The sequence below is a fragment of the Pleurodeles waltl genome, chromosome 9 (assembly GCF_031143425.1).
Source record: "Pleurodeles waltl isolate 20211129_DDA chromosome 9, aPleWal1.hap1.20221129, whole genome shotgun sequence".
NCBI classification, from domain to species: domain Eukaryota; kingdom Metazoa; phylum Chordata; class Amphibia; order Caudata; family Salamandridae; genus Pleurodeles; species Pleurodeles waltl.
The window spans coordinates 70774509-70795154 of record NC_090448.1 but is presented as its reverse complement, the minus strand read 5'-3'; the positions used below and the strand labels follow the sequence as shown (position 1 = coordinate 70795154).

General features: G+C 43.6%; 1 protein-coding gene across 3 annotated transcripts; it reads left to right on the top strand.

The window, feature by feature from the left end:
* The first annotated feature begins 243 nt into the window (after positions 1-243).
* VHL (von Hippel-Lindau tumor suppressor) lies at positions 244-16377 on the top strand. Of its 3 annotated transcripts, XM_069206330.1 has the most exons (4): positions 244-616; positions 9114-9239; positions 15572-15691; positions 15772-15898. In XM_069206330.1, exons 1-3 carry the CDS (start codon positions 355-357, stop codon positions 15676-15678), a joined length of 495 nt encoding a protein of 164 aa, XP_069062431.1. In that variant the 5' UTR covers positions 244-354; the 3' UTR covers positions 15679-15691; positions 15772-15898. The 3 variants fall into 3 exon arrangements, with proteins under 3 accessions (XP_069062431.1, XP_069062429.1, XP_069062430.1); XM_069206328.1 differs by lacking the exon at positions 15572-15691 and having other exon boundaries at positions 267-616; positions 15772-16377; XM_069206329.1 differs by lacking the exon at positions 15572-15691 and having other exon boundaries at positions 279-541; positions 15772-16377.
* Positions 16378-20646: the final 4269 nt, after the last annotated feature.

Genomic DNA, 20646 nt, shown 5'->3' with positions numbered 1-20646 from the left:
AACACGGGATGCACAGGGTTCTAATTTACATGTTTAAATCATACTCTTAATTGTGCACCCAACGCCTCCTGGAAAAGATCCCTAGTTAAGCTTCTTAACCCGCGCTCCTTTTAGAGATCCCCAACTGCGTGTTTTTCATGCCACTAAAAGTCACGGTCGAGATGAAAAAAAGAAACGAATGCGCTTAATTACAGTTATAGTGGCAGTGTGAGGGCCTCTGCTCCTTTCCAAGATGGCCGCCAGGAGCGACACTGGGCGGGGCTAAGTGACTGACAGGCCGGGATCGAAGCAGGACCTGTAGGTGCTTCCGGGACTATCCGCTGCGGGAGTTACTTGCCGCCGATCTGTGGGACGATGCCGGAGCCGCCCGCGGACGCGCCGCCGCTGCTCCGCTCCATAGACAGCCGGCATCCGGTGCAGGTCACTTTTTGCAACCGCTCACCGCGTCTGGTCGTGCCCGTCTGGATTAATTTCAACGGAGGGCGGACGGACTACAGGGTGATCCCTGCCGGGAGGGGACTGCGCATGGACACCTACCTGCGTGAGTCCGGAGGGAAGAGAGGGGTGCAGGGATCTCAGACTGCAGGGATCTCAGCTTGTAGCACAACAGTCGCGGGTTGGTTCTTCAGTTTCGGTGTTGTTTACATTCTGGGACTTACTGCTTAGAGTTTCAGTGGTAAAGCAACACTGTAGATATTAAGCGTGCAGATAAAACGCTCAATAATTATACCACCCAAGGGGTAACGCCTACATGCACTGGATAATTATTAATCTAAACATTTTATTTAGAGTTTTTATGGATATCTTTACACTTTTTTTTAAAGAACGAAAGGATCGATTGATGTTATTCGACTACCAGATCAACACTCAGATCCTAAAAATAAATTGTCTGCCAACTAAGCATTAATAAGTCAAGTCAGGTTTTAGTGCTATGACATGAAAGGAAATAGGAAAAATAATTCTCTCTACTTGACTGAGAAGAATAGTTGTTAAGTGTAACATTAAACTGCTTCACGCTGGCAATTGAAGTCATTGCCATACAAGTCTGGAGCAAAACATGCAGCGACACCACGGATAATATCAATAATAGCAACATAGGCGTTGAATTCATCTTGCTCTGACGTCAACACATCTGCAACGTGCAATGTCCATCAGGTTAACATTTTATCTCCCGTGGGCCTTTGACTATAGGATTATTTGCCTTGGAAGGGAAGAATGTGTGTTGGAATGGGAATGTTCTAAGGATGATGTATAGTCGTGTTCGCCTGCACTCAGTTCACTGCATGTATGTGGTATCCTGGCTTTTGATTTATTTTGGCTCTAATCGAGCGTGTGCACAGCCTGTCCATCGACATGAGTAAGGTCTTGGACTTGTTCTGTGACATGGAGGGTCACTAAGTACATCTCCATTGACTGACAATGAACTGCTGTCCCTATCATAGGTTTTATATGTAGGAGAAGTGATGGCAGTTTGCCATGTTTTGTAAATCCATAGTTGTGACCACACCTTACTATTTTTATATCACTGGAATGGAAGCCTGTTGACCCATTTGTATAACGTTCTACTTCTATTTGCTTTCCCAGTTCCTAATGCTGACATCCTGCGTATATTTGTGTGTGTACCCTGTGTGGGATATGCATAGTATTTGTAAGTGAGCCTTAGTAATGGAGACCTGCAGGATCCGTTTTGGCTACCCAAGGCCTAGCCTTTGCATAAGCTGGTGGTGAGGCTATTTTCCCAGACAGTGGAAGAGTATTGCTGATGTTCATGGAGGGAGTTTACCCAGGCATTGAAGTCAGAAGAGTGACGTTAGGGCTCCTTTTAGAAATCAGATTTGACGTTTTGCTTGGCAAGGTGCTGCTGATTAGTCTTCCTGAATCCTATTGGATGGTCTGGGTGGAGTGTAGATTCTATTTTGCAAGGTGAAGGAAACTTTTAGGCGAGGCCTGTCCTTTTGCCTTTCCTTAATTAACTCTTTCTTTTCTGTGATGACATCCGAGCTACAGAAACTTCACACCTTTTTGCTCTTCTGGTGTGGGTGGTCCTGGCGGAGATTATCCTGCTGCAAGAAGCATCACTGTGCACAAAGGCTGCGTGTGGCGAGCATCCTGAACAAGACATTTGAAAGGAGAACCACCTCATACGGGTTCTGAAGCTACAGGCTTTCAATTTCCAAATCCTACATGGCCAGGGGATGGCTCAGAGGACAGCTTTGCAACCAGGGCTTGTGTCTGCCTGACCGTTGGCTTTTTACAGGTGAGGGGGATATCTCCATGGAAGTGCTGTGTACCTGTCCTGAAGAGCATGGACACCTACCTTCCTGCTTAGAGAGGAAAGGAGCATGTCAACCCCGCAGGAGAAGTGTCTGTCCCAAAAGAACAAAGTGCAGTCGCTCTATGTTGGTTCCTGGTAGGAACTGCGACGATCGTAACCGCGATTGCTGAGGCCCAGTCAAAGCTATGATTGTGTGTCATAAGTAATAGGCTTGTGCTTGACTGCGTCTGCCTAATGTAACTGGCCTATGTGTGACTGCTTCTGCCTAGTGTAACTGGCCTGTGCGTGGCCACATCTGCCTGTAAGCAAATGGCCTATCTGTGGCCGCATCTGCCCAAAAATAACTGGTCTGTACATAGCTGCATTTGCCAAAAAGATACAGGCCTGTGTGTGGCTGCATCTGTAAAGAATAACTGGTCTGTACATGGTGGCAACCGTCAGCCCATGCTCAGCTACATCAACCTGCGTCGTGAACAGCCAGAAGATGCTGAACCCATGACTGTCGCTGAGGCCCCAGACTGCTGCAAAATCCATAGGAGGACCGATTGGGACCGTGATGACCCAGGAATGCCAACTCTGCAAGTTGCGGACGCACTGCTAGAGTGCAAGCCCAGCGGACACAGCAAGGTCAATGAGTGAAGCTGGCATGCCACCTCTCTAGAAGAAAGGTGCAAGCTTGTGAGACAGAGAGCTGGGTAGCTGCATCGATTCATTGAGGACTCATCCAACACGTGTGGTAAGATCGAAAAGGCTGACACTGTGCAGTAAAGACTGAGAGCAATAACTTCAGGTGTGATATATGTACATGAGCCATAAACATGCTAATATTTCAGTCATCAACAAATGCTGACCACCTAGACTCGAAGGAAACTAAGCCTGGATAAAAGAACAGGGTTGGGAGAGATAGCAGAGGTACAGCACTGCCTGTTGGAGCACAAGGGCTCTCCATCTCATTTTGACTTAATATGTAATGTTTGGTTTTAGAATACATTAAAATACTTCTACTTTTTTTTAAAAATAGCACTTGGGTGGACTTTTATTTATTGTGTTGTGTGATAGTTGAGTTGTGAGCTTGAGCAGAGGACCCGGTGGCATAGCTACCATTGAGAGTCAAGTGCTGAGGGGTTTGCATTTGACTTAGTTTGCAGATCCATGGTATGAAGGGCTCCAAGACAACTAAGGCAAAAACCTCATCCCCCAGTTTTGAGGCCCACTAACCCCTGCCTGGTCCACGGACCCACAAATGGGGTTTGACAATGCAAGTTAGGGGGAAGGGGGGCCAAGGACAATGCTTAGTCGGCATCTTTTCCTCTCAATGTTATTGGCTCTGACATTTACCTTTTCCCAGAGCCACTGATGACCCAGTCCACAGTTAGACTCTTGTTGGTCCCCAAACTGGGGACGGGACTACTGGAACCCAGCTGTGGTTGTTGAGGTAATTTGCCACTGGTGTCTGTCTCTAATGGCTTTACAGACTAAGCCAAGAACACTCTTTACACATTTGACTCACGTTAGACATGGCAAGCCATCAGAGGCTGCTGCTCATGGAGGTACTGTTTCGGACAATAGCTCAGAACTCAACAGAAAAATAATGTATTGTCCAGCCCAGTGCATATCTTTGATTTAAAAGAAGGTACTTTCATCATGCAGCATAACAACATAGTAATACAGAGCACAATTATGCAAATCTGAGATGGCTGTAATCCCGTTTGGGATCTTCCATGAGACACTACATCCTTTGTTTCTGTTCTCCTGCTGACTGAGTTTCCATGCATCTATAATCCCTCTCATATAATGCGGGACAAGGCACTAACTAGGCCCTTAAGGCCATTCGTCCAACAGTTCAGTTCGAGTTCATCTCGTGGAGATAACTCAGTTTTTATCTCGCTCTTTAGACTTCTGTCTGCGGCTCAGTATCTCATTTGGTCATCGTTCTCAATCCCTGCGGTTACCGTGTGCTGTGTTTGCAGTGCAGATAGCACCAGGTGGTGCAGCAGTCCTGTTCTTGTGGCAGTGCTTGAGCTGTTAGGGCAACAGTGTATCTTAGAACTTGGTGTTCTCATTGCTGTATTTCTTGGTTCAGCTCTTGTCTTTGGCACTTGTGGCTTCTTTAGGCTGGGTGCAGACGAGAAACAGGTGCACCCACTGAGCCCATCTGAATGTTTGGAGTTCTATGGCAGTTGCGGTCTCCAGACCAGTTATGCCTTCCACCTCAGTGCTGGCTGAGCTTTATGACTACAGTGACAGCATCATAAGTCTCTCTACCCTAGAGCAAGTCTCTCCACCAGGGTGGATTGCTAATCTTACACGATTCTTGATATTTGCAGAAGTCTTGTTACAGGTCATGACTGAAACCATTCAGGGAGTCAGCAACCACAGCCTGGAGATAGCCCTCCTGGCAGCCACCGATGACATCCGATCACTCCTAGACCACGGCCACACCTCAGTGCTCATACTCCTCAACCTCTCAGCAGCCTTCGACACGGTCTCCCACAGCACTCTACGCACCAGACTCCACAACATAGGAATCCACGAAAGAGCCCTGGAATGGATCCACTCCTTCCTCTCCGTGAGAACTCAGAAGGTCAGACTCCCACCCTACACATCCAGACCCACAGGAGTCAACTACAGAGTCCCCCAAGGATCCTCACTGAGTTCCACACTGTTTAATGTATATGTGGCCCCTCTTGCAGCCATCGTCCGAAGCCACGGAATGAACATCGTTTCACTCGCCAATGACACACAACTCATCATTTCCCTCACCGAAGACCCGGACACGGCCAAAAGGAACTTCCACTCAGGAATGGAAGCCACTGTCATCTGGATGAGTGAAAGCTGCCTCAAGCTCAACTCCATCAAGACTGAGCCCATCATATTCGTAACGCTACCTCAGCTTGGGACGACTCCTGGTGGCCCACATCCCTCAGTTCCCCCCCACCCCCCCCGCACCCACTGAGCATGCCCGCAACCTAGGCATCATCCTCAACTCCCCCTACCCATGACCTGCCAGATAAACTCAGTCGCCGCCTCCTGCTGGCACACACTCTTCATACTTTGTAAAATCTTCAGATGTATCCTAGCAGACTGCCGCAGGACAGTCACCCACGCCTTAGTCACAAGCAAACTCGACTACGGCAACTTCCTATACACCAGCACCTTGACTAGAAACATAAAAAACTAAAACTCATCCAGAAAGCTGGCGCTGCCGCCAGACTCATCCTGGACCTCCCACACTGAGACCATACCTCCCAACACCTGAGGACCTGCCACTGGCTCCCTGTCGAGACACAAATCACCTTCAAGCTACTCACCCACCCATACAAGGCCATACACAATGCAGCCTACATGAACCACCAAGTTTCCTCCACACCCCCGCCAGATCCCTTCGCTCCGCCCATCTGGCCCTGGCCTTCATCCCTTGTATTCGCAAAACACCCCCGGAAGACAGTCCTTCACCTACATAGCAGCAAAGAGCTGGACCAACCTCCCCCTGCACCTCAGACAAAACCCATCGCTCACCATATTCAAGAAGAACCTCAAGATGTGGCTCTTCGGAAGAGGCAAACCCTTGCCTCCCCCACCCCTGCACCCCCTGAACACCCACCCACAGCGCCTTGAGTAGCCACGCTTTACAAAAACTGATTTATTGATTGATTGACTTCCACACATGTGACCCCCTCACTCCATCAGCAGAGTGTAGACATCAGGTGATATCTCCTTGCTTCTCAGAGAGTGGCTGCCGGTCAGACACCAGGCCCTAGTCACACAACAGTCCTTTGAGTACCCTGTGGAGCACTACCATCCTTGGTCATACAAAATTTGGAACTGGAACAGTTGGGTGACCTTTTTCTAACAAAGACCCTGTCTTCATCTTCCCTCAGTTCAAGGTCTCTGTCTCCTACCCTCCAGCATCAGGAATACGTTCAATAGACTTCCACTGTCTTGGCCATGTTGCCATCCAGGGGACATCCAAAATTGATCCACTTGGGCCCAGCACTCCGACCACACATTGTCCTACTACCATACATGTGCTACACACACTAGACACAGTATGTCAGTGCTAGTGTCTGGGTTCACTCAACAGCATAACTTACTTAAGAGGAGTCATCAAAGTGCCCTCTCGCTTACATAGTGAAAAAGGGTATAGTTGCGTTGATCGGTAGCTACCACCACTGCTTTGTGATTCACCCAGGTCATAACCAGTACCCCTACATCTGATACAGGGCCACACTCGGTGCGTCTCCTCTCGATTATAGACCTGGTTCGGTACCTCGTTCCACCAGGGACAAGGACAGGGCTAGGCCTCTGCACACATGCTATATCAGTGTGATGGTAGGTCCAAAAATAGTCAGTATACCACCAGTAAACCAGTATACTTTAACAAGCAGTCAGGCACTCTGGGCAGGTGTAACTGCCCATACACCACGCAGGCGACATTCTTGTTCCAACACTTTAACTCTGCAATATTGACTCTATAGATCAGTGGTTCCCAACCTTTTGACTTCTGCGGACCCCCCACCTTATCATTACTGGAACCTAGGGAACCCCGCTGAATCATTATTGGAATCCAGGGACCCCCCACTGAGTCATTACTTGGAGATGAGGACCTAATCTGTTAATATTATTGAATTTTCTAAGCAGTCGCGGACCCCCTGAGGAGGCTTTGCAGACCCCACAGTGGTCCCTGGACCACAGGTTGGGAACCACTGCTACAGACTGTCAGAGTTTCCTAGCTCTTTAGTCAACATCCACTCTAAGGTAAGTTCGTTTTTATGTTCCCTCGAGCCTCCTGTGGATTGTGATGATTTTCAGGCAACATTTGTTACTAATTTTCTTATCTTTCAGTGAGGGTTCATACTTTTTGCATTCTAGAGTATTGCAGACACACAGAGTTGAAATTGGATTAGCGTTCAAAGTAGACTCACAGTTGTTAGTCCTGTATTGATTTTTGCTGCAGGAGGATGGAGGGCCTGCATTCTCACTGGATTTTAAGCTGTCCTCATGTTCTGAGCGAGAGACCCTGACCTCGGATTTGGGACTTGAAGATACGAGTTGTCTAAAGATGATTTTGAAGAGCTGCCCACAACACTTACCATCCACTCCTTAGCTGCTCCTGTTCGTGCCAGTATAGATTTGTTTCCTACTAAACAGGGCTCTTTATTGCAAGGATTTAAGGACAAGAGAAGAACTGATGGGCACGGGTGCAGGAGAGCTAAGCTTAGCTAATACTGGCTCCAGGCAAAACACCTTGGGGGCTGAGTTCCTTGACAAATGCACAGATAGACTCATTTATGAGTCAGTGTGGCTACTTCAATGTAATTTTGTATGTCTTGGGCTGGTTATGATTTTTTTTTTTTTTCTTTAAAAAAAACCTTTAAAAATGTAAACATATGTATAGCTATATAAACACATATGTATAGAGGGCCTTTCAGTCTTCCCGTATTCATCCTCTGGTCGGTTGTGGTGTCATTCACATTTTGCTTTGGCCTTTTGCATACATTATAGGGCAGCGAGTCCATCCACTTCAGCCATTGAGTCTATTCACTATAAGTTGACAGTATTTTGCCCTTTTACCTGTGTCGCCTTGCCAAAAGGGGCAGCAGTAAGAGGCAAATGAGTCCGCTTTGGTATAGTTTTTACATTCATCCTGATGCTCGAGCTGATGAATGAGATGGTGAACATTGTACAACCACTCTTTTCAGACTCAAATGTCATTCAGAGAAAAAATCTAGGTAAAAGCCCTAGGCCAAACCCAACTCAAAAATGGCAGGTTTTGAACACGGGGAAAAGACGGCAGTTCTATGTGTATGGTGCAGAGAAGAGAGCCTTAGGCAGGGTCACTGGTATTATCTGTCAGGGGAGGACAAAATTATGTGGGAGGGTTGATTAAGGGATGCGTCGAGAAAAGCCAAATTATGTAGCCTTAAGCAGCACATTTTGTGTAGTATTACTTCATTATTTTATCATATTAACCTGGGTTACCACTGTCTGGGAAATGATTTCGCCTCATTAATTCCAGTTTAACACCTGTATTTAGCAATAACCAACAGAAAGTGGAACAGTCAACCTTTGCAAAGGGCATTCCACTGCTTGGCAACATGTGTTGCTGCGTTTGGAGTAACTTTTGATCAGTTTGAACTAAAAACAAAACTACATAATTCCTGTTGTGGTCCTGGCATTAGGTGATAGTACAGGCTTCCCTGTCATCCTGAGTGATGGGAGAAAGGAACTGAACAAACAATAACAGCATGTCTTCCTGGAACATTTTTTTCATCCTTGCAACCCTGTGCCTAAGAACAGTTCCCCCTCACAACGTCAGACTTTGTCATCACATTGAGTCCCCTGCCAAGCACATTCATTGAGCCCATCCAATCACAAATGGCCAACCTCCGCCTTCATCAATTCCTATGAAATCACTGCTCCCTCACTGATATCCTCTATCGCATGAATATACTTTGTAGGTGCTTTGCCCAGTAAGCTGATACGAATCTATTTCTAATGGTAATATGAGTACAGGATTCATTCTCTTTAAAAAAATCTGCTACTTTCATGAGCCCTCCAAAAGAAAGTGGAGCTTAGGATGAACACTATAGCTAAGGTCAACTAACATTACACGCTTGTCTGAGAGTACAGAATTCTCACACTTCGACACAGAGCACCCGACCGTATAAAATATATTTCTAGTGTAAATTTGTTTTCAGATGCTAATTTTGCCTGGGTAGGAAGTTGTCTACAGCCTTGAGTAGGCAGCCAAATTACTTCGAAGTAAGGTATCAACTTATCTACATGTCTCAGTTCAAACTGTTTATTGAAGGTGTTTGTGCTTCTGTCATTTCAGGGCATCTTTGGCTCTTCAGAGATGCAAACACAGAAGATGGTCTGCTTGCTAATAAGAAAGAGTGGTTTTTGCTGTTTCAGGCTGAGGGGCAGCAGCAGCCGATTCGCGTAGACATCACTCTTCCTGGTAAGTAGTGCCCTCCATAGGACTACCTTTGAGTTTGCAGTGCTCTTGCCCTTATTAAGCACATATTTAGTACTTCTGAGTTCCTGCAATTAGACTTCATAACTTGTAACAACCTTCAGCATTCATATGTCATTCTTCTCCTTCCCATTCTGGCCAGAACCTCGTCTAGCACAGTAGCTCTGGCACTGTGCAGGTTTTATGTTATAATGTCGATGGTAGTCTTATTAGCCAGTAAACTAAGGGTAGGCATTGTAGCCAACATTGCTTTAAATTACTTGCAACAACCAAAATCCAGTGTTGCATAATTGTGGTTTAAAAAACAAGAAAGTGATTTTCACAATATGTGGTACAGACATTTTCTTGCTAAGGAGTCAATCAGTTTCTCACAAAAATATAATTCTTCCCTCTTCTAGTGACTTTGATATCGGCCATGTAGGAGCTCTTGAAGACTTCCAGAACATGCACAGAAAAAGGTGCCTGACTAGACAGGCTTAGTATATGTTCTAAGTTAGGGTTCTCATTTTGTTTTGTTCTGTTGAGCGCACAAAGTTATGAAAGAGAGGGATAAACCTTTTTTTGGAGGATCTTTGCTGAAAGAGAAGATTGGGCGGAATAGCACTCTTGTGGAGGTACGTTTTAATCCATATGAAAGGTAGATAAAAATACTTAGTACTGTTGGTGTATGCAGTGGCACTCAACATTGGAACTGTTTGTGCTCAAAACTCAGAAATCTCTCAAATTTTAAGCTATGTGTATTTGTAAAGTGCACTATCACTTGCGAGGGTATCCAGGTGCTGAAAATCTGATAACGTGAAAGAAAAAGTTAGACAAGCCTCTTCACTGAGGCGTTGACACCCCTTCAGGAAAACCATTGGAGTCCAGTTCACCTCCTTTGATTAAGGACAAGTTTCATTGAGGGCTGTCGGACCTTTGTTTGGGGCAAAAGTAGAACTTAGAGCAAGGGAGTGATCACTGTTTTTATAAAGAAATCTTCACTCACCTGGTAAGGGGTTGGCTGCAGCAAAAACTCTCCACAGTAGTTCAGCACTTTGTTTTTTTATCACAAGTCAGTAACCCTAAATAAGCAGCTAAATAAAAATGTTAATGGTGCAGGACAGAAAAAGGTCCAGTGTTGAATATGGATTAATTTCCTATTATTATTATTTTTTTAAGTATAATCACCTAGTATGTAAACGCTTTTGCATTCTTTATATGTTCATTTAATTTATGTTGATATCCTAAACATCTGGTATTGATCCAGTTCTCCTGACCCTACGTTGGTCATCCCTGAACTGATAATATTGACTGAGCTGTTGACTGTTCCATCACTCAGTTTTTGTACCGGTAAAAAGTGTATTGCCTTTCGTGAGAGTTGCAGTTGAAACTTTGTAGCGTTAATTGTGGATCACTTTTTGAGGAATTTGGTTGTTCTCAATACTCCACTAAGTGTTGAGGACAGTATTGTTGATTTTCTCTGAAATTTTTATATTCTCTCTCAATTCAGTGGAAGCAATCTCTTGATTTCGTGTTCACTTTCTTCTTGCATTTCTTGCAATACATATTTAAATAAAAAATAAAAGACCATACGTTATTGTCAACATTTTGGTGCAGATGAACTCTGAGCACACAAAACATCTAAAGAAAAATCTTCAGTAAGAAGCATTTATGTTTGTAAATGTGGTTTGTCTGTTTTTCTTATGTATAACCTTCCAAGATAGGTGCATTGAGTGGGTGCAGTTTTTAGTCTTTGAGATGAGACCAGTGCAGGTGTTGTCTAAGTGCAATATTGAACAGGTCAGTTTTGGTGTGTCAGTAATAGACACTAGGGTTGGTTTGCAAACTGTGCTTTTCATTGGCAGTCACTCAGCTTGACAGCAACAAAACTGTACATTGGTTTCCTCCTTTTCGGGGCGAGAGCACAATCGCTTAGACCTGTTGTTACTATTGTGCGCTTTTAACCACGCCAATCTCACACCCATCACTTTCAATCATTCCTTGGCTTGCCTTGATGTCATTGGTAAATGCTTTACATTTGTCCCGCCTTGAGGCTATTTATTTCTTGCCTTGTGGACTGCCCCTGTTACATGGATTATTGCACGATTGACAATATACTTCAGCGTGGGCTAAATTTATTTTCTTTTGTCTTTCCCCTTCATTCTGCATGGCGGCCATGGCACTCAGCTTGAACAGCGTGAACTCAATCAGTGGTATTAGAGCGCTGGTCACATTGTTCAGAGTTACCTAATCCGGGTAATTTATTGTGGCTCTCCCCTTATAACACTTGAACTTGATAAATGCTTTACACAAAACAGAAATCCTCAAAGCGAAAGCGGCTCTCCCGGCACAGCGGGAGAGCCGATACTACAATATTCACTGCACTCGGGAAACTCGCCCCATAATGCTTTCAGGGCTTTACTTTCATAAAACATTTTTGCTCATAACTAAGCCGGTGGTGGTCCTAGCACAGCGGGGCCACCACCAAAACATTTAGCACAACGTGTCTGGGCTTCCACGCTAGGTTAGTGGGGACCCCAAAATAATAACACTTCCCACCATTCGGTGTGTTTTTAAGCACTGTCATGGCTGGAACTTTTGTCTTATAGCTAGGAATAGCTTATGTTTTAAGGGCCTTTTTTTGTATATCATTGCTATGGGCCTGCTACCCCTGAAAACATGTAATGCACTACGCCCTGTAAGGGGTAAATACATGGTTACCCTGCATTATTTATTGCCATTTTATTTTTGTGTGGTAATGCTCTCTAGGGGCTAACTATGTAGTTACATGGCAATGTTTCTTACAAATACTATTTTCATTGTGCTGTCGTCTAGGGGCTGTTCTAAGCAGTACTTGTCATATCAACATACTAAAATATTTGTGGCACGGAAACTTGCCCCATAATGCTTTGCAGGGCATTTTCTTTACAAAGAAAATATTGCTCATAGCTCAGCCTGTTGTGGTCCAAGGACAATGGGACCACCTTCAAAACGCCCCTTCTGTCTACATAAACTAATAACCCCTCCCACTATTCAGTGTCTTTTCAGCTTTCTCATGGCTAGAACTTTTGTTTTACAGCTGGGAGAAGTTTTGTTTTAAAGGCCTTGTTTGTAATATCATTGCAGTAGGCCTGCTAGCCCTAAAACACCCTCTAAGGGCTAAGTATATTTGTACACTGCATTTTGGCCTGTTTCTTTTTCACTGGGCTATGCCCTCCAGGGGCTAACAATATGGTTACATGATCATGTTTGTTACAAATTATATTTCTGTTATGGTGCCCTCTACGGGCTGTGTTGAGCATTACAGTCTAATGCCAAAAGTTGATTTCTGATCAAGGTTTATATGATAATTGTATGTTTTTAACATCTCTCCTTATTACGATTATGACAATGATTCAGGCCAACTTAACATCGTTATTACACTATGACTGTTTGAACACCCTTGATATGTTTGGGTGAGCCTTCTAGTTTATTTCTCCTCTGTGGCTGTCTTGTGTCTTTTTGGGAGCCAGCAAGCAAACTCTGATGGTGGGGTGGTGAAAGTGGTGGTCTATTGGAATTAGCATGGCAGATTTAAATATGAATGCTAAATGGCAACATTTTCATTTTTTGCTGCAGATAGGAGGTCAATGGAAATGCTTTAGTTATATGGAATTATATGTCAGGAAAAGATGAAACTATGAGGCAGGGGTGGCCAATATATGTGGCAAGAAAAGTCCAGTTCTGAATTTACATTGCCAATAGCTCTAACTCAAGCACATGCAAGATCTATTCCATTGCAAATGCCTGTTTGTTACAGTTTGTGAGTGAGCATGGCTCACACTTCCCAATATCATTTTATTTCACTTTGTTTCTGCAGGAAAGAGAGGAAAGATGTGTCAGTCACCCCTAAACTGCAGCCCATCACCTGATCTCTTTCCCCTATCATCTTATAATACACTTGACTGCAATAAAGACAATTAAGGCATGTCTCTCTTGCTCTGCTCCAGCTGGGACTGAGCCTTCACCTGCTCTTAAGCTTAAGTGAACTGATAGACTGTGGTTATGTTCCTCATAGGCTGCATTGCTTCACCGCCCTGTTTACTTAGTAGTAGGTTATTGCACATTGTTATAACACGTATGAATAACAACTGTGTTTTGCAACAGCAGCAAGGTGATTGATGGGATGCATGAATTAATCTTAGCCACTGACAGTCGCTCGTGCCGCATCCCAATCCTTCGTTTTTCGCCCACCATGCCACCTCAGTTTGGACCCGACCATATGCAAATCAGCCTTGACCCTGTTCCAGTCATAAAAGTCCAGCCCGAACAGCCAGACCAGGTCCTCCCTTGAATATGAAACAAGCAACCTATAGGACGTTTCCGCTTGCATCTCGCCTCCCTTGCCTTAAAGAAGTTGATTTGACTTCAGCCCAGCTAAAGACAGTAGAATGTCACTGAGAAAACCCAGGGAGGGTAGCAGCCTTCTATTTCTTGGTGGTGGTACAGCTAGCCAGTAAGAAAGCCAGGTCTAAAAATCTATTCACAACTTTACCGGAATTGGGGCGTTTGTAAAGTCCTGCACACAACAATCCAGACTATAGAGTGCTTGGCGGTCTGTAGCGGCCTTCAGCAGTGCACTGATGTCCCTCCAGAAGGTGGCTACAAACCGCCATTCCCAAAACGTATGCTTGATATCCGCATCAAAGGATGAACCCTGGGGACATTAAGTACATGCAGGTGCATAAATTCTGCTCCACTTTGCCAGTGTTTCGTTGGCACACTGTAGAATGTTATGTAGTATATATTGACATTTAGAATTCCTAGAAATCTTACAGGGATGAGATAATAATTTATCCCAATTTTTATGATTAAATGTACAACCTATGCAAGTTTTCTATTTTACTCGCACTTTAGCTGGTGGATCTTCAAGCTGTATGGGAACAGACCTGAAAAGCCAATATATTAACCCACCCAGAGCCTGCACTATACAGTTTCCGAGCTAGTGGATGTGTGGATGGTTCAGTGTTGCTTACACCCCAAATGGAGGTGTTAATATGTGCTGCTTGTGTAGTACAAATTGTCATAGTGGACAACTTCCCAGGTTTTAGTTGCAGTAAGAGAGACGCTGTTTCTAGAACATCAAATGCTGGGCTGTCCGTTTATGGGTCTGGTTTTTGGCCCCTCTCCTTAACATCCACAAGACATCTTTGCATTGTGTGCTGTATCACCATGGCACCATAGTCCTCCTTGCTCATACTCCATCAAAACTATCCACTGTGTTGCTGCTTCTGAATGGTTGGAGTACTGAAATGCTCCAGCTCAACAGACACTCCTGTGATTACAGTTTCGGCAGTCATGGGAAAGGTGCAATCACTGCTGTCAAGCTTAAGTGTATGGTCGGCTTGTCCTGTTTCTTGTTGCTCTCCTTATGCCACTGAGAGCCTCCGCAAGTGACCATAGACAAGGAGGATTCTCCTCTATCTGCCTTGAAACCCACTGCATGAGCTATAATGAAAACATGCTTACTTTAGTTAATTTGTAAATCATTCTGGCTTCCAGATGTCTGCCTTAGTGTCATAAAGAAGGGAAGTGCAGATCAGGCAGCGCATAAATGTAAACCATTGATAGGCTTCATGACTGACGAACAAGGTGGAACAAATAGGTCTTCATGTTCCACTTAACCTTTACCTCAGTGTATAGATGCAGCGTTCGAAAGATTCAGGGGAAATCATGAGGATCTGCTGCCAAAACAAATGAATTTGGCGGGCAGATGGCCAGTGGGTTTTGGTGGCCAACGTAAGCTTTCTGGTCAGTTAGTAGAACAAGAGGACTCTGATGAGGTAGCAAGGCACTGGCATGAAGGTACTTTCTATGTGCTATGCAGGTTGTATGGTGTTTTAGCTGGGTGTCCTGTGCAGTGGCCATTGGTTAAACCAGACATCTATGAATACTAGTACCAGTGTGAGCCTGTGGAACATCTGTAGGCTTAGGAAGGTACCTGGTAGGAGCCTAAAATAGTACAAGGCACACCTAGTTGTAGCATTCACAAAGAAATGGATAGCATCAAGTATTTAAGTATGAACTGCTGCATCTCACTTTTCTTATCATGCATAATGTACAACACAACTCCCCAGATACTTAGTTGTTTCTTCAAGTTTAACTACCCTTCTACCCTATGACACCATGCAGTACAGATCAGTCAATTATTGCCTGTTGCTTGTCAGCATACAGTATTGGCAAGAGGTGTGCTGCTATGTCAAGTAACCTATAAGGCTATGGTTGTAGATCCCGTAACCAATGTTTGTGCATCCTGTCACCTGTTGCTCATAGCAGACCTTATTTTCTTTGTGCTACAGGTGTCCCTGATAAAACCACCATCCCTACAGATCCCTGTAAGATGATCAAAAATATACCTGGGTCTTTCCATTCCAATAGAAGGTATTTTTCTGGCCCCGTGTCTTAGGATGACAATATGCGTAGGTGGAGCAATTTACCTAAATACAATCTGCATTACTGTTTTTGCAGTAAAATAACTAACAGCTGTGTGTTTTTTCAGTGTACACTCTGAAGGAAAGGTGCCTGCAAGTCGTGCGAAGACTTGTCAAACCTGAAGACTACAGCAGGTTGGAGATTGCCCGGTCATTGTGTGTGGACCTGGCGGACCATCCAAGTGTTATGAAAGACCTCAAACGCCTTGCTCGAGATTACAGGAACGAGATTACAGAAGAAAATCCCTCTTGATGATGGCGATCATTTGATCCCTAGCATCAGTGCTGCCATGTTATTTTCTACTGATATCTGGGAGAGTCATTATTCTAAAACAACTCTTTGATCTGAGAAATCGGGAGGAAGGAGGCATGCGCGGAACTGTGGGGACAACCAAGGAGAAAAGACTTTATATTCATAGATGAATCAAAAACTGATGACCTTTTCTATAGATACTCTTTAAAACATTTATGAGTGCAATGCATTTCTACAAATCTATTTTCATCATACACTTACAATGTGTGTTTACTTTTTTTGGGTCTACAATGAATTATATCACAGCGGTTGCACTACACCAGGAACTGTTGTAGCTGCATCAGAGGGTAACTTTCTATCTACAGTATAGTACACATTCCCATGACACGGTGGTATGAAATAAAGCTATTTTTAAAATGTTTTAATTGAGAGAGATTAATAGGACGTCATGCATGGTCTGCTCTGGAAATCATAGCACTGTGTTTAAGAATAAAGGGCTTACTGTATAGATGCATTTTGAGTTTGCAAAAGGTCCGATTTACAAAATTGGGCCATGTGTGATCACAAAAAGGCCTTTTAGTATGTACCTAGTCCAAATAGTGATCAAGTAGCACATTACCGATTCAGAGTGGAATGTATCAGTGTTTAGTGACTGAAATCCGTTTGCAAAACATGAATACTGTACTGAATACACAAAAATAGTGGTGGGACTCCTTCCCCTTTTGGAATGGTGGCATTTTTTAAGAGTAGGCGGTAGTCCCATGGACCGCTGCCTAGACTTAAAAATGCTTGTTAAACTTTTTTTTTTTTTTTTTTTAACCTGAATCCCGTTTTCCTTTAAGGAAAATGGGCTGTATAAAAAAATATCTTGTTTTATTTAAAAGAAACCACAAACATGGTGGTCTGCTGACCTCCGCAGTACACCACACTGTGATGGTGCGAATCATAGTGGGTTGCAATTTGCGACCAACCTCGTTAATATTCATGAGATAGTTCGAATTGCTACACACTACAGTTTGGTATTTTGCGACCTGACCTATTGCAACATAGGTCAATTTGCAATAATGCACTTGTCTCAAAAATGCTGGTTGCAAATAGTGACTTTTATTTTGCGACCAGTGCTTTCAAAATCTGGCCTAAAGTACCCTTATTGCTATATACGTGAAGAGCATGAATTTGGCAACTTTGGATTACAGCATGAGTCAAGAGCCTTCCGTTTGACTTGCAGTATACTTATTATGCAGATTCTGGAATATTTCATAGGTCTGTATGTGAGCTTGCAGTATTTTTTTATTCAAAGATACACTAGTTGGTGAATGTGTTTATTTACAATTGTCTTGACCTGTGAAAAGAAGCATTTCCAGTTCCAGAAAAAATTTAGAACTACATTTGGATTTGGTGTCTGTTCAACTTGTTCGATATCAAATGACACTCCTTTCTGCTTAAAAATTGACAATTTTGCTTGTTTTTTTGTAGTAGATTTTTAAGCACGTTGAAGTTTTCAAAAACTTGCCCAAAATCCTCCAGGGTGGTCCCTGATCGTCACTTTATCACCCATAGCCCTAAGGATATATCATATGACCACAAAAGTATATGCGCCTTCTGTTTGTGGTTGAACCCACGGGTATTTTTTTGATATGACTCTTGAGAGAGTCTCGTGTCGGAGTAGGAAAAAGTTAAGCTTGACCTAAGAAAGAAAGTAAATGAGAAGACGATAATTTAAAGCGAGATCAACACTTATCACAAAGAATTGTACTAGAACAAAAGACAAACATGCAGAGCCCGTAAATTGATACAATATACTGCAACCTTTGTCTCTTTTACAATTTGAGAACTCAAAACTATATTTCTAGTTTTTTTAAGCTGTGTGCCAGAAACTTTAAAATGCACTAGGTGGAAGATGCTGTGGGAATCCTTTGTAGGCCACTAGTAAGGATTTAATATTTTCAGTGTATGCATTTTCCTGATCCTACAAATGTTTGAGCTTATTGTCTGCCAAATGCTTTGCTGAATATTCCACGCCGAGCGTCTGTTTTAAAGAGGGAGGAGAGCTTGCGACTACGCTTTTGAGAATCAGTTGTTTCTGCCTTTAAGAGTTGGCATTCTGAACGATCACTGGCGTTTTCTAATGATCACTTGCTGTGTTAGTTATCATCTTACTGTCCTTCATTTGTTGGCCTTCAGTTCGCTCAGTGCTTTGATGTCAGAGCAGTAAATAACTGTGGTTCCATACCTGTTTTAGCGCTTTGCATCCCACTGAAGTTATACGTAGTAATATATGCTTGGTTTTTTGACGAGGTTTGTCAAGGTGGTAAAACCTTTTAATGCTGTATTTTCTATGTTTATGTATGTCTCAACTAAGAATTGAGGGCTGTATTGTTTTGTATACATTTGGGACATTTACTTGTAACCTCAATGACTTATACAGTTGCTTGTAGCAGATGACTGATTGTGGCTTGATGGCGTGCCACGTTTTCAATGAATTTCCCATTCTTTCCGCAGCAACTTACCATCATGCTTATTGTGATGTTTTGTTGAAGATATTAACACATTTTTGTCTTCATGAAATGTTTACTTTTGATGGTGGTGCATTGATTTGTAGAAATATGCCTACTAAGCCTCTGGCTTTAAAGCCAGGAAAGACTGATTTCCTTCAGGGATACCCCTCTGGAGACCTCCTTTTAAGACTGACTGTGTTTTCCCCCCAAACTGAAGAATGTGGCACAAGTCAGCATCTAGGACACTGGTGAGCAGACGACGCCTGGTGTTGCAGAATGGTCAATATTTATAGGCAGCAGAGGGGATTCTCTAAGATTCCAGACTTCTTCATATACCCGGTGTACCATGAGATGTTGGTAGGCGTGTGTTCCCAAATCCCGAAAGGGATGCGTAGTGATTCTAAACAATTAATTTGTCTTATGCTGATTGAAAAGTGCTTTAAGAAGACTTTGCCTCCTGGAGGACAAGTGAATTCCCTGAGTCTGTAGCTTGTGGCACAAGCTACTATGGCCATGCTTGGGATATCTGCCACTTTGTGTTGAAACGAACAGAATACAGCCAAATCGGCTGTGCCCCCCCCCCCCCCCCCCCCGAGGCAAATTATCGGTAGCAGCGAAGCCATGCACTTGTGACTCCTGTTAATGCCTGATGCCACATATGTTGACTTAAGCATTAATTGTGAAAAATATGAGGATTCTATTAACAAAAGTCCTTACCGCCATGATGATGTAGGTACAATGGAATTCAGGAACAAAATGGCTCTCAAATTCTTGTTGGACATGAGTCCTACATCATATGCACACTATAAGACCAAACCCAACAGAAAGCTATCATGTGGAAATGTTTCCTACGACATCAAGCATTGGCAAAGCTAGCAGGTCTCGCCTATGTGGGAGCTATTGGCTTTGCCAGTGTCTTTTATTTATGTTGTAAAGCAGCATGGTTGAAATTTATTTTAATGAAAAGAAGCGCTGTGACGTGGGAAACAAAAGAAACGCTATGACAGCTGTTTCATAATGCCTTTTTTTTTTTTAACCCCTTAAGGTGGGGGCAGGACGGGGAGAGAAGCGACGTAAACACTAGAGGAGTGGGGGAAGAAGCAACACAGGCAAGAGGGGTGTGGAGGATGGGACAACTGCACTAGCTTGAAAGAAAAATAGTACCGAGCAACAGAAGAACCCTAATAAAGATGAAGCAATCAGTGCTTAGCCCATGCTCCAGATGGAAGAAGAGGAAGTGAAGCCATAAAATGCTGTCCAAATAGGAGACAGCAAATGAGAATGACAGGGAGGCCCTCGAATGGTAAGCAAAGAGCGGGTTTCAAGCCCCATCTAGTAAACAATATCTCTCGCATGTGAAAGCGCATGCAATGTCACAGGTGAGACCTCAGCAGGCTTAGGGCATCTACGCATCTAAGTTATAAAGGTAAAGCTAAAAGGAAAGGGTAAAGCCAGAGACCATGTAAAGTCAGCGTGGTAATGCACATGTGTAAATGTGCAGGATGGTGGCCGTTAACAATAGCTGCCAAATAATACCAAGTCATGTGACCATCTTCAGCATTTATTGCCTTTAACTGAATCTACTTTGGGGCTTGGAGGAGCAAATGGACAGGACAACATATATGCTAATAAACGGGGCACCTGAGTAAATTAAATTCGCTTTTGACACAAAAAGTGGCACTACAAGTCCCATAATGCAAAGTGCTATTAACTGAAAACACAAGATGTCACAGCTTAGGGGTAGTAATGTCGTTCCTAATCCTAGGTGTGCATGTTATCTGAAGCTCTAATTGCAGGGCCTGAAAGGGCTGACTTGAGAGAACCAATTGTCAGGCAGCACTGGTGTGAACTCATAAGAGTGACTTTCAGGGTTGAAGCCACCAGCTGTGGATCTATAATCGCAGCAAGAAAAGCAAAACTACAGGTCCCAGCATGCATAGCACTGTTTCCGTCTGTTTTAATGAACGTGTGGCCTAATTTCATCCTTCACCCTGTTTCGTACCAAAGACAGTCTTGTTCGGCCCACGTTCTAAAATTCACACATGTTGTCATTACACAAACACAACCCTAAATCTGGTAGTAAAAAAAAAAAAAAACTCCAGGCATAGTGAGACAAAGTTGTTTCATAATTACTGCATGTCTTTCAACAGACATTACAAAACACACTTCAAAGGGTGGTTTTATGCCACATT